This window comes from Lutra lutra, chromosome 11 (assembly GCF_902655055.1).
Source record: "Lutra lutra chromosome 11, mLutLut1.2, whole genome shotgun sequence".
Taxonomy (NCBI): domain Eukaryota; kingdom Metazoa; phylum Chordata; class Mammalia; order Carnivora; family Mustelidae; genus Lutra; species Lutra lutra.
Window position 1 is genome coordinate 107,902,492 of NC_062288.1, and position 13,526 is coordinate 107,916,017.

Genomic DNA, 13,526 nt, shown 5'->3' on the forward strand with positions numbered 1-13,526 from the left:
AGTGGGAATGGCAGGGCAGCCCACTGGAACTTGGCGGAAGCCCCATGGGGGTCCAGAACTGTAGCGACTGTCCAGGCCAGTTCATAGCCCAGATGACATTCTGCAGGTCAGCCTCACAGGGCAGAGACAGCAAGGGGGCTAACAGAGCTGAGAAAATGGCTCAGTGACCGGCACACCTGCTCACCGGTGTCCCTCCAGTCACTGTACACACCTTCCATCATCCCTTCTCCACTCAGCAGCAGAGGGATCTCAGAGAGTGGGACCCCAGCCACACCACTTGTGCCTGCTTGTCCCCTAATGGTGTCCCATGTCTGCTAGGGGCAAGGACCCCGATCCTTGCTGGGCCCTGAGGCCTCACCAGCCTCTCCCACGCTGACTGCCCCCAGCCTCCCCTGGCCTTATTTCAGCTCCTCAAATGTCCGTGCTCCTCCTGAGGCAGGTCCCGCACAAACACGGTTCTCTTTGGAATGTGATTTCCTTCACACCCACCAGCCCCCTACAGAGCTCGAAGTAACGGCCGCAAAGTTGATCTGAAGTTTACAAGGGACATCTGCGTCACCAGAATCCAGGAGGCTGTGCTGGAATTCAGTAGCCTGCGGCCAGCTCTTCCAGTAAAACCTTCTTTTTTTCCATATCACCGTCCCAAGTAGCCAGTATTCCACAGCTGCGCTGTCAGGGCACGACTTTTCCCCATTCTTCCCTTTCCTTCTGCCTTCACTCGTCATCCGCAGTTTACTTCTGTTTTGACAGTCTAGCAAGTCTCTTCTTCTCACACGTTTCTCCTTTGTTCTTACTCCCTCCCTTGTAGCATGTATCAGTGGTATTTAAACGGCTTAACTCACACAGATTTAATTGGAGATCGACTCACAAAGCAGATGACACTCTTCAAAAATCAATTGCCATGGGCAGGCTCTGGAGGTCCCTGGAGAGTTCTGCTCTGGACTTTTTTCCTAAAGAGGAAAAGCAAAGCTTCCCCAACAACTACAGAAGTCCGACACCAAACCGAGCTGGCAGCCACAACGACAGAGATGTACGGACGTGAGGGACACAGAAGGTTAGGACGCAGACACGTGGGCACAGACGGAGACGGAGAGCGCGTGGCAGAAACCAACAGACAGGTGTGAAGGCTGAGCGCAGATCGGGGCAGATACAGGTGTGGATGTGGAGGCACACGTGTGCATGTCGTGCAGACGGACGCGTGTGGTGAGACGAGCGCATGTTCGGATGTGGGTGAGGTGCAGATGCGGGCGCACCAGTACTGACCCAGACGGTGACACGGCACAGACACGTGAACACTGCTACGATGGAAGCGGGCGGACACAGACCCCGGCAGACGAGCAATGCACCGTAGAGGCACAGGCAGACACGTCGAGGCCGGTGTAGACGCACGGATGCCGATGGAGACAGAGCCGGCACAGACGTAGACAGTGTACATGGAGAGGCACGCGTGCATGGGGAGATGCAGGCGTAGACACAGACGTAGAGACGGGCACTGATGGTGACCCCTGGCTGCCCTCAGAGGTCGCTGTGGCTCACCGAGTCCCACCATGGTCAGAACCTTCTGGGACCCTCGTGCATCTCAGGCATCCAGGCTGAGCTGTGGAACCGACCTGCACAACAAGCGCGCATGGGGCAGACGGTGTTAGAAGCCCAGGCGCCAGCCTCGGTCCGATGTGCAGGGCTGTTCCAACATCCCCTTTTCCTCCCTGCCCAGCTCCCACCAATTTCACCCTTTATCACAACAGAGAGCATCAGATGCAGGCAAGGGGGCTCACCACCGTCTGAGCCCACAGAAGAGCCCCTCCCTGGTAGCGTCATCTCTCCCGGCATCTGCCGACTGGCTGGACATGGCCAAGCCCGCTGGTCAAGGAGGCCCCAGAAGGGTCTTTGAGGCCCCCACATCCGCTCTACCATGGTGTTTTCCACGTTGTCCACCACCAGAGATAGAGGTCAGACAAGGTCGAAATTTCCTAGAATCCCAGCCAGTAACAGACATCACAATCCAACCCCTCACTCTAAACCCAACCGATGAGGCGGAAGGGGGCCTGCGGAGTCAGGCATCAAAGCCGGCAGCCAGCGCCAGGTGCGCCTTGTGTGGGTCCCGAGACGATATCCGCGAACGCAGCCCTGGTGTGCGATGGCAGAGCTGACACAGGCTTGACTCCTGGTGCCGCTCGGGCGCTGTGAGAAAGGAGGACCCTTGCATTTCACAACCCGGTCCTGAGACAGCGCAGCTTCCGAAAGCAGCAGGACAGGTGGGAGCAGACAAGGGCTGGGGGGGGGGGGGTGGATGGGGCAAGGTTGGGCCTGGCCACTGCCTTGTACCTGCTCCAAACCAGCCACTGCCTCACGGAGAAGATGAGACAGAACAGCCAGGGAAGCCCGTTGGACCAGGAACCAGGGGACAAGCCAGCTGTGAGCCCAAGGCCTCGGGGACATGGGGGACAGGTCCCAGCACAGGGGCCTGGGCGCCAGGAGGACTTCGTACCGGTGCTTCCTTCTGGGGGCGACGGTGCCGACACTGATGTGGGAGGAGCTGTGTTGTCAGAACTTCTGAAAACTGCGACAATTGGACCCTCAAACTGTCTGGGAACAACATTCACTTCAATTATATCCAGTTTCTTAAAATTTACCAAAAGCCGCTTCGTGGCGCTCCTTCAACTCGCTGATTTCGTGACGGTCCCGGAACCCGACTCCCTTGCTCTCAGGTCCTGGACGTCCTCTGGCAGCCCTGGAAGCGGGGGGCAAGGACCAGAGCAGGCCTCCTGCGAGGAGCGTCCATCTGCGTGCGGGAGGGGGGTGAACCTGCGACCTCAGTGGTTTCCCGGTGGCCAGAGAGAAGCTTAGGAAGGAGGGGCAGGGCTGCACTCAGCCTGGGGCATCGGGGGCTCCCCGTGGACAGGGAGGAGGAGGAGTTCCCAGTGCGTGCGGGGCAGCACTCCCCAGTGGGATGAACACCCCCAAGGCCGTGACAGGCCCACGTATGGCAGGAATGGGAAGGAGCCAGGTGGGGCAGGGCACCAGCCTGCGGAGGCAGGGAGAGGGCGAGTGCGCAGAGCCCATAGCTGGGGCCTCCACCCCAAGGGCAATGAAATCACCAGATCTGCAGAGGAGAAGAATTAGGTGACGGAGAAGTCTGCTGGGGTTCCCCATGCGTAACAGACCAGGGAACAGTGGAGGGGTGCAGGGCCTCCAGTGAGAGAGGTTCCGGCAGCTACCCGCACGGTTGACTGCCACGAGCAGGATGGGGGCAGCTGTGAGGACTGGCCAGGTCGGGAGGGCTCCCAGCTGGAGGAGGCGGGGAAGTGGTCTGGTCTGGTATGCCCCCAGGCACGAGCCCTGGAGGAGGAAGCGTGGTCCTGGGGCCCCCAGAGATGGCGAAGCTGCTGGCAGAGCTTCAGGCCTCCTTCCCATGCCCAAGGTGATGGGCGGCGGGGAGGCGGCCCTGGAGAGCAGGCCGGGCAGCATCGTGGAGGACAAGACACCTGGGAGTGCCCGGGGAGAACGGAGCGTCCTGAGGCCACCGCGGCAGCTGCTGGATGGGGAAGGTCGCTGGCTTCGAGCAGCACCGGGCAGAGTTCCGGGAGGGAGGGCGGGGGGCCAGGAGCTGCCCAGTCTCGGGGGATGGAATTTTGTGGCTCTCAGGAGGAGGCAGTGAGCGGGGAGTCAGGACGGAAGTTTATAGGAAAAGAGTCGTTCGGGTCATGATGCTCTGAGAGCCTAAGCTCACGGGCTCGGAGACCCACTCGGTTAACAGTTTGTGCTCCCTCCGGACGGAGCAGGACCTCGCGGCTCCAGGAGTCTGGCCGTGCGCCGAGCCGCGCATCCCTCGTCTGCAAACAATGCGCACGTGAAACTGGCGGCACATGACTCCCGTCGGGGACCACCCTGGGCGGTTCTGGATTCTCCTTCCTTCTTCCGGGACCACACGGCAGGGCCCAGTGAGTAAAAGCCGAGGTCCCAGGCAGGGGCGCCCGCAGACCAGCTGGAGCTTGGTGGTGCCTGGGGCCGCGGTTCACCATTCCTGCCACGGACACACCCCCAGCTCCCAGCTCTGCGGGCAGGACCTCAGATTTGGAAATACGTGGTTTTCCTTCGTCTTCTGGGCCACACGAGCAGCTGCGACTCCTTCCTCACTGGCTGCGGCCCCACACCTGACTCTCGGATGACAGAGAAGCTGCACACCGCACGGTGTCTCTTGACACAAATGGAGGAGATGAGTGGTGACGTTGCGGCGACTGGTCGCATTCAGTAAGACCCCCTAGAAGACGGCAGCTGCGCTTTCTGACAGAAAGTTCGACCACATCACCCGAGATATGGTCTGAGAGTCGGACAGAGTAAACCTGCAGATGCCACGACCAGAGACCATCCGCGAGTCACTGTGATTCCTTTGCTCCCACAAGGAAGGGAAAACCCACAATGACTCGGGCCCAGCTCTGGTCCCGCATCCCCGTCGGTCTTCCTGGCGACCAGCATGGGCCCCGCGGCCCCAGCGCAGCACTGAGGGGCTCCGCGGGCAGCCAGGGGTCTGCACGCAGGTGGGGGAGGACGACGGGACTGTCCCTGTGGCTCAGCGGTGACGCTTCCCTCCCAGCATGCTGACCCCCAAGGAACAGCATGTCACTCCTGAGTGTGTGGGTTTGTACGTTTTCAAGTTCGTGATGGGAAAAGCAGTCTCCCCGCCATGACGGCTCTGAAAGCACCTGGTTCTCGCTCCGGAGACCTGACTGGGAGAGACGAGTGTGACAGAAGGGACGGTCATCTGTCCACGCGTGAGGCCTCCCTTTGCTCACGCACGACCCCCAGGAGCCAGAGCACCTTCAGAAGATGGACGGCCGAACCTTCTTCCAGACTTGGATTCCCCAAAGCCTAACGGCTCGCCAGTGAGGAGACGGCAGGACCACGCCTGCCGTGCGGGTGCCTTCCCCTTGACAGCTGTCGGGCTGAGTGCCCATGAGGGCCGTACCTGGGAGCGGCAGCCACACCGAGCTGCCCGTGACTCAGGCCGTGACACAGCAGATACATCGGTCAGCAGAGACCCATCGGTGACATCGCTGGTGGGCGTGTCTCAGGCAAGAGCTTTACGGGAAGAAAACACTGGAGAAAACTCAGGGCCAACCGGTCCGTCTCAGAACATGGAGGCCATGGGAGGCCCACTCTCCTTGCTGCACATCCCCCCGACCCCGGCGAGGGCTCGGTGCCCCAGCCCTGCAAGCTTCTCCTGCGACTCCCATCCCGGTTTCCATGGCTCCGTTCACAGCCCCCGGGCCAACGTCACCTCCCACCTGCTCTGTCGTGGGGCCGCTCTTCTGCTGCCCTCGGGGGCCGCCCGAGAGGGGAGTGAGCCGCCCAGGTGCCGCTGGTGTGCAGCCCCCGACAGCCCGGGCCGTGGCCACCTTCGCCCCTCCAGGGCCGAGAGCACAGGGGACCAAAGCTTTGGCACAGAAGCTGGGCTTCCAGGGCCCCCGTGTGGGATGGTGGGGCTCTCAATGGCCTATGCATGGCTGCTCGCGGCCATGGGGACAGTGGCCTCCCCGTCTCTCACATCAGCCCGGTAGCCGCTCTTCTCCCCCTTCTCGTCATGCACACGTCCTTCCCCAGGAAGACACCCCAAACGCAAGGGCATCCGTCAGAGGCGCCTGGAGAGCCCCGGCTCTTCTGCATTTCTTCGTCAGACTAAGACGCAGTTTCTCCTTTGCCAAAATGCAAACGGCTCCCTTGGATTCAAATTCCCCTTCCTGGGCTATCTCTCCTGAACCCAAAACACTTCTAAAATCGCCCTTGGGGGACAGGGACGGCCGTCCTGACCTGCTGCCGGCCTCGGAGGGTCTGTCCAGGGTGGAAAGGGGGAGAACGTAAACAGAGCCCGAGGCAGTGCCCCGTCCGAGGCAGTGCCCCGTCCGTCAGCGCGAGACAGACGCGTGCAATGCTGAGCCCCACGGGGAGTACGTGTGTCAGCGAGGAGACCACACGGGGCACAGGTCCCACTGCTTCCCCTTCTTAGGGAACAAGCAGGGACACAGATGGTTTTTTAAAGAATGGCACCAGATCCTTGCCAACAGCTGATCTGCTAAGGCTGAAGCTGAGATCCGGTGAAGACTTGCCCTACAGAACCCCAAGTTCCCACTGAATCTGACAGCAGGTGGAAACCTCGACCGCTCTCTCAGAGGAAGGAGGCCCGTCGCACGGCGACAAAGGTAGGAATCACCAACACGAAGCCCCACCATCTGTATCGTGTGTATTTCGTCCCGTTCAGGCAGCAGAAGAAAAGGGGAATGAGCCACAGGAAAGATTCCTTTCCTCCGACCCAGGCTTGTAGCAAATATTCAAGTCCCAAAGTTCTGGCCCAGGAGAACACTACAGGAAAATAAACTCTGAAGGCAATGAGAAGTCCGATCCCAACAGGAGCCTCATTTTCTCCCGGAAAGTCAGCGGAAATGCCCGATGGGACAGGCCTCTCACACAACCTGGTCATCTCCCTCCAAGAGTCACCCCAATGCGGAAGACGTCCCATGGACTATCCTGCTCTAAAGGCACCATGCCCTGTTGTTCATGGTGATGCAAAGCTGCCACTTGGAAGAGCCTTTCAAACAATGGGAACCCTTTTCCCAGCCCTGTTGTGGGGCACCCACCCCTGCCTCATGCTGCTGCAGAGACCCCGGACCCCAGAAGGAAGAGCGACAGTGGACCCTCCCCACACTCTGGGGACGAGCCCTTGCGTGTCGGGGCTGTGCACCGTTGATGTCCTGGTGGCAAGAAAGAAGGCTCCCAGCGCAGCTGCGCAGCACACACACATGTGCAAACGTGCGTGTACATGTGTATGCACACGGACACACGGGCATACATGTGAGCACACGTGTGCACACATATACACACGCGCACGCACATACACATGAGCACACAGACATGTGCAAATACATGCACACGGAGATGCATGCAGCGAGCACACATACATGATACACACATTCACACAGAGAGACACATGAACACACACGTGCACATGCACACACATGTGCACACACGCACCAGATGCATGCAAACAGTATGCGCACACAGATACACATGTGCACACACACAGGTATACACATGAACACACACGCGCACACAGACACACACGTGAACGTGCACACACAAGATACACAGTGCACACACATGTACATGCATGTATACACATGTGCACACACATGCACATGTGCCACACAGAGACACGTGCATACAACACATACAGACACGGGCACAGAGACATACATGCACACACGACGCAGCAATATTTCCCAAGGGAGTGAAAATCCACACAAAGGCTTTCAACAACTCGGAAGAGGAACGCTGTGGGAAGAGTCGCGTCCCGGAGGAGCGGAGGCCGGTCCCGCCTTCGCCCCAAGGGAGCAGAGCTGTGCCCTGGGCACCTGTGCTGTTCACATCCCCGTTCGTGCTGCTCTGTAGGGCGCGACTCTGAAGACACTCACCCCGGGAGTCCCCAACCTGAGAACCGGAGCCTGACAGCACAGGTGGGTCTGGGGAGCTCCGCACCCGGGCAAAGAGGTCCAACACGGGAGGATGCGGCTCAGTAAAAAGCACTTGAGCAAACGGAGTCAGTGTTTCTGTGCGAGCTTGAAGCGTCAGCGCTGACACTTCTCTAAAAACACGAGTGAAAACACCACCAACAGCGTGAGACTCTTATGCTCAAGCTGGCTCCGATGGTGGTCAGCGTGTGGGCTCAGAAGGCGACACCGCCTGCCCCGCCGTGGTGCCATCTGCCACGCACCAGCGACGACGGCCCGCTGGCCGAGCATGAGCTCGGGGGGCTGTGCAGAAAGAAGGCGAGCACTCCCGGTGTGAGAAACGGCGCAGCCCCTCCCACACGGCGTGTCGTCACCGACACCAGGCAGCTTCCGAGCTACCAGTGAGGGACCACCCGGACGGGGAGCACTAACATGCCGGCAACAGCGGAACCTGGTGTGTGCCTGTCCACACACACCTGCACAGCTGCGCACACTTGCACATACGCTCGCACCTCTGCACACGCACACGCCTGCACATACCGGTACATGTGCAGGCACACACACAATCTGCACACACGCACTTACACATGCACATCTGCACACACCTATGGGTACACACATGCCTGTGCGCATACTTATCCACACCTGTGCGTGCACATGCACATCCGCACGTGTGTGCACTTGCACATACATGCACACCTGTGCACGTGCACACACACACGTGGATGGCCGGCTGTGCTCTCCCCCCTGAAACCCTGCTTATAGACCATGAGGAAAGCACAATTCTACAGCATCGTGTCCAAAGCCAGAGTCATTAGGGTGAGCACCTGAGCTTGGGGCCGATCCCATCACCAGCTGGGCACACACTGTGGAATGAGGCCCCGTGATTCGTGCAGATCAGAGCAAGACGAGCGTCCTGTTACCATGAACATGTCTCCCTCTGAAGGATGACTCAGGTCCCAATACCTTAAAACGGCTGGAGTCTCAGCCAGCAGGGAGGCAACCCCGGGCAGACCCCAGCCCCCCATGCCCTGGGGCTGCTACGTCCATGGGCCCCACGGGCTGCGCCGCAGGTACAAGACTGGAACCAAGAGCCGGGAGGGGCTCTGTTCCGTGGAGAATCCCCCTGAGGCTCAGGCTCCTTGGTCACAGGTCACAGCACCGTGTGATGGACGAGGAGGCTCCCAGCTGCCCTCCTGCCCCTGCGGCACCAGGAAGCCCACCTCCTCCTGTGTGTCCGGGTGAAGATGAGCAAGAATGGATATGCCCTCCACCCACCCGCTGGATGCCAGGAGAAAAAACGGAGCCTCTACTCACTCATTCCCCGTCACAATGTAGCCTCCTTCCTCCTGCGAAGGCCGGGCCGCCAGCCACAGGCTCTCACTGGGGTGTCCCTGGGCTCTGGCTTCAAGGCCAGCATCTTCCTGCGAGGGCCCTGGCACCCAGGCCTGGAGCTCGCCAAAGCCGCCCCCCCGGGGCTCTGCGGGACTCGGCCTGTCCAGCCGGTCCTTGGAGTAGGTCTGACTCCTCACGTCCTCCACCCCAGCGCTCTCCTCCTCCCACGTCGGGGGCATCCTGGGGGTCTCCGATTTCTTCATCTCCATTTTGAAGGGCTCCGTGAGAAGGGGGGCCGCAGGAAAGAGTGGGGACCCGGGGTGCTGCAGGTGGTCCCCACGTCTGAGGCCCAGACGACTGACCTGGCGGAGAGAAGGCTCAGTGAGATGACGTTCAAGAGAGCTGGCAGGCAGCACCAGGCGGGGACGGAGTGGCGCCCGCGTGGCCACGTGCAGGATCCCTTCCAGACGGGATATGTTCAGACCAGGGGAGAATGAGGGCCTCACACACCAGCCTCATGCAGCCACACACCTGCCCGTCGGTCTCTCTCTCACATACAGACACCTTGCTAAAGAGCCCGATTTTACATCCGTGTGCGAGTTTGGGGTCTGTCTTTTAAAAAAAAAAAAAAGCCGGCACTGGGGGCGCTCCGTCCACTGAGAGCCCGGCTCTTGATTTCGGCTCAGGTCATGGTCTCAGGGTGGTGAGACGAGGGCTGTGTCGGGTTCTGTGCTCAGGGGAGTCAGCTGGAGACGCTCTCTCTGTCCCTCTGCGGCTCGCGTGTGCGCGCTCTCTCTCAGATAAGTAACATCTTTAAAAACGAACAAAAAAAAGCCCAAACCAACCGCGTGTGGGGTTCTGAGCCCCCCGCTCTGGAGCAGTTGGTGCCTGGTAACGGCCGTGCCGCTGCGTTTACTGATCTGTCCCGGACCCTGACCCACGCGGACTCCCGGGTCCTCGCGATGCCGGTGCAGGGGCGTCGCCTGCCCCCACTTTCACAGGGAAGAGGAGACGTCAGGCGTGAGCATCATGGGGACATGTCCTGCAGCCTCAAATCTCCTGGGGGACTCTGGGTCCTCAGAGCCGAGACGTGCCCATCCTGACCCCATTTCCTGGACAAGAGCCACTCAAGTGACGTCCCGACAGACGGACGTCATCTGACACGCTCAGCCCTGAGTATGTGCCAGGTGCTGTGCTCAGTCTCGGTGGACGCTGTCCCTCATCGCCACCTCAACTCGGGAGCGCGGCCCTAGTTTCATATCCGGTCAGTGGACTCTGGGGCTTACAGAGGCTAATCACGTGTCTGATGCCCGCGAGGCAGGGATTGGCCGGTCCAGAATTTGAGTGTCGTTCCCGCTGACATCGGAGATGCCGCCACTGGGCCACACGGCCTTCTGGGACCCCAGTCTGGCTTTCCAGGGAAGCCAGTGGTCCCTCCTGGCGCTTCTGCTGGTGCCCAAGAAGGGAGGGCACACCCCAGGGCACCTCCTGGCGGGCAAGGGATTTCCTGCTTCCCGTGAAAGCTCCAGTGTTGTACCAGACGGAAGGATGAAAAGTGGATTTCCTTCACACGTATCAAACTCAAGCTTTTTAGGAAACTAAGGAAGGACTATAAAGGAAAATACTTATCCCACTGTTGACTAGAAATTGTACAGAAGTTTTCCTTTGTGTTTTGAAATAGTTACAGAAAATAGTATTTTTTAAAAAACATCTGCTCAAGTTTGGATCCTGAATGGTGACAGTACACAGCATTTCAGTGACCACGGAGGGCTGGAGCCCTGTCCCCCAGCTTTCGGAAGAAAGAGAATGGTGTTCTCAGCCGAATTATGCTCCATGAGAGGAGGAAACAGAAGATGTTCCGAGTCAGAGCTCAGAGAACACAACACTCAGACACCCGTTGGGAAAAAACTGCTTGAGGGGCGCCAGCGGGGGCTCAGGCGTTGGGCATCTGCCTTCCGCTCAGGTCACGATCCTGTGGTCCTAGGATCAAGTCCTGCGTCGGGCTCCCTGGTAGCGGGGAGCCTGCTTCCCCCTCTCCGTCTGTGCTCTCTCTCTAATAAATCTTTAAAAAGAAAAATAAAAAATTGCTTGAAGATGTACCCCCAGTAACAGAGAAATGAATCAAAATTCGGCTTGTTCAGGAAGGAAAGGTGGGAGCCTGCAAACACTGGGGTCTTGAGAGGACCCACGGGGGCTGAGGTGTGAGCGGCCCAGACCCCGCGGCCCGGCTCTAGCTGCACTCGGCCCCGCTGTCCACATCTCTCCTCTGCCAAGATGCATTCTTAGAGCCACGACTCCCCCGCCACCAACCGCATTTCTGATGGACATTTAAGAGAATTGCAGATGTTTTCTTTTGCTACTTGCTAACAGGCATTGAATCAAAAGCCACAAAAATAAAATGGAAACAGAAGTACTAACCAAAATGATTTTTTCCACTCTACAGAAAAGGGTTCCGTAGAACCACGTAAAGCCACTGATTTTTTGCATCTGTAAGACTTGCACTAATGAGCGAAGGTTCTTCAGCCGGAAAGGCCGGCAAACCACCGTGAGGGCCGTCACCCATGACTGAGCCCTTCTCAGATGGCCTTTCCCACCAGCGTGGTTGAGAGACCCTCCAGCCACGACCCACACATTCTCCGAACCACCCGGCCCAAGGTTCACAATGGAACACAGGCGTTGGGGCCAGCACAACTGAGGGACGGAATTTTTATCTACTTCGTCTTAACGAGCTTCAATGTAAAGGGACACCCGGGGCCAGTGGCTCCCGTATCAGACAGGGCAGGACCAACGGCCCAGGGCCTGTGGAGGTCCGAGCTGAATGAGGCCCAGGAATCACACATGGGATGACCTCAAGGATCCAGTCCACAGCCCCAGGTAGGAAAATTCTAAGGAATATTTATTCGTTAGTTTGTATTAACCGTATTTTCCATATTTCTACGATGGGTAAATGTTACCGTATGATCTGAAAGTAGACATTAGTATGTATCAAAATATACACAATTTTTTATGCCCTCTTTATACTTTCTCCCAATTTGGGGATTAGCAGAGGTTTAACAAACAGAACAACGAACCTTTGTGTTTTATCTACATTCTCAAACCATGACCAGAAAGACGCCAGCACAGCCCTAGAGCTAAGGTGACCCGAACAGGCAGAGACGCCTCACCGTACCTCCTCGTCAGCTCCGCCTCCGCCGTCCGGCCCGCCGTCATCTGTGGAAGACACAAGCATCATCAGAACCCTCGTCCGGACCCCGTCAGACATGGAGCGTCCTTCACAGGGGGTCTGGCAAGATGACATCAGCCTAGTTTCGCCTAGAAGGTAACCCTTTTCTGTTCGGAGTACGGTATCAGTGTTCCATAAGCTCCGTGGAATGTGGACAGGGAGGGCTCAGCAGCTAAGAGATGGGCGTGAATTCGGTCATGAACTGCGTCCCCAGCCCCAAGGATCTGTGTGTCATCCTCAGAGTCTCCCACAGCAAGAAAATCCCACAGTGCCAGCGGCAGTTACCAGCGACAGAAAAGCAAAGGAAGGCGTCTACACCAACCACCTCAAGGTAAGCTGTCCCCAGAGTTAATGACTTTCCTAAATATCCTACCAGCAATGCCGACAGCCCTGAACTCGTGAATTCATGAAGCCCAGTGCCTAGGCCCCTTCCAGACCCTAACCGCCCCCCCCCTCGCCGAGAGGCACCCACTGCTTATTCAGGACCGCCTAACACAGAACCCTGTCCCGAGGAGCGCCAGTTCCGTCGGCTCTGGGCGCCCTGCTGCCAGCTTCCGAGCCAGCCTGGGTCCCAGCCCACAGAGGATGAGACACCATCTCCTCACGCGTGTTTCTGGCACATGTGTTTTGTGTGTCTGCTGTGTGCAAGGCATGGAATCAGACGCTTCCGTGTGGTTCCAGTGACCTTGAGAAGCAGGTGCGGGTACGCCCAGTCAACCAGGGGAGCTGCTGTGTGTCTGTGTGTGTGTCCATGTGTGTCTGTATGTGTGTGTGTGTCTGTGTGTGTGCGCACACACGCACACACTGGAGAGTCGGGGGGGCTCTCGGCTCTCCCTGGAGCAGCCTGGGAGGGCAGAAGTGAGCCTCAAGCAAAATGAAGCCTTTTCACTGCTTATTCAAATATTTGACTCTATTCACGGGCACAATCCAAACAAAAACACTTTCTATCACTCTTTTTTTATCTAACTCTGAACCTCAGCACTGAGAGCAATTTGCCTTCCAACATAATTGCTCGGCTAGGCTGAGCCTGCTAAGAAAGCTTTTAGAGGCAAAGTTCGAACAGATAAAAACGGTTCCTCCAAGTTGGCGTCTCCCCCGCAGAAGGAAGGCTGACCAGCCTGGCAAGCCGGGCCTCTGCAGCCTCCTCGCGCCGCGAACCCACAGGTGTACATGGCCCCGGGGCTGGGAGGCTCACCTGTCCCGCTGTCCCCAGCCTGCTTGCCGACGCCGGCCTCTCTCGGCTTTCCTGCGGCTCCTTTCTCAGCTCCTCGCCACTCCCCGTCTGCACCCGCTCCCCGTACGGCGGCAGCAACCATGTGGGCCATCTCGCCGAGCTCCAGGGGGCTCAGGCCCTCCACCGGCACCGGCTGCCTTCCCAGGTCCTTCAGGAGGCTCTGGATGAGTGTTTCTGGGGGACACACACAAAGGCAAGCACAGATGACACCAAGGAGAGGCAGTCACCACCA

At 58.5% G+C, this 13,526-nt stretch overlaps 1 protein-coding gene across 1 annotated transcript in view; it reads right to left on the reverse strand.

Annotated features, from left to right (window-relative positions):
- PTPRN2 (protein tyrosine phosphatase receptor type N2) overlaps positions 1-13,526 on the reverse strand; it is a 730,665-nt gene that overhangs the window by 417,623 nt on the left and 299,516 nt on the right. Inside the window, 3 exon segments of the mRNA XM_047695171.1 lie at positions 8,820-9,199; positions 12,007-12,047; positions 13,256-13,468. Coding sequence (XP_047551127.1) covers positions 8,820-9,199; positions 12,007-12,047; positions 13,256-13,468 — 634 coding nt within the window.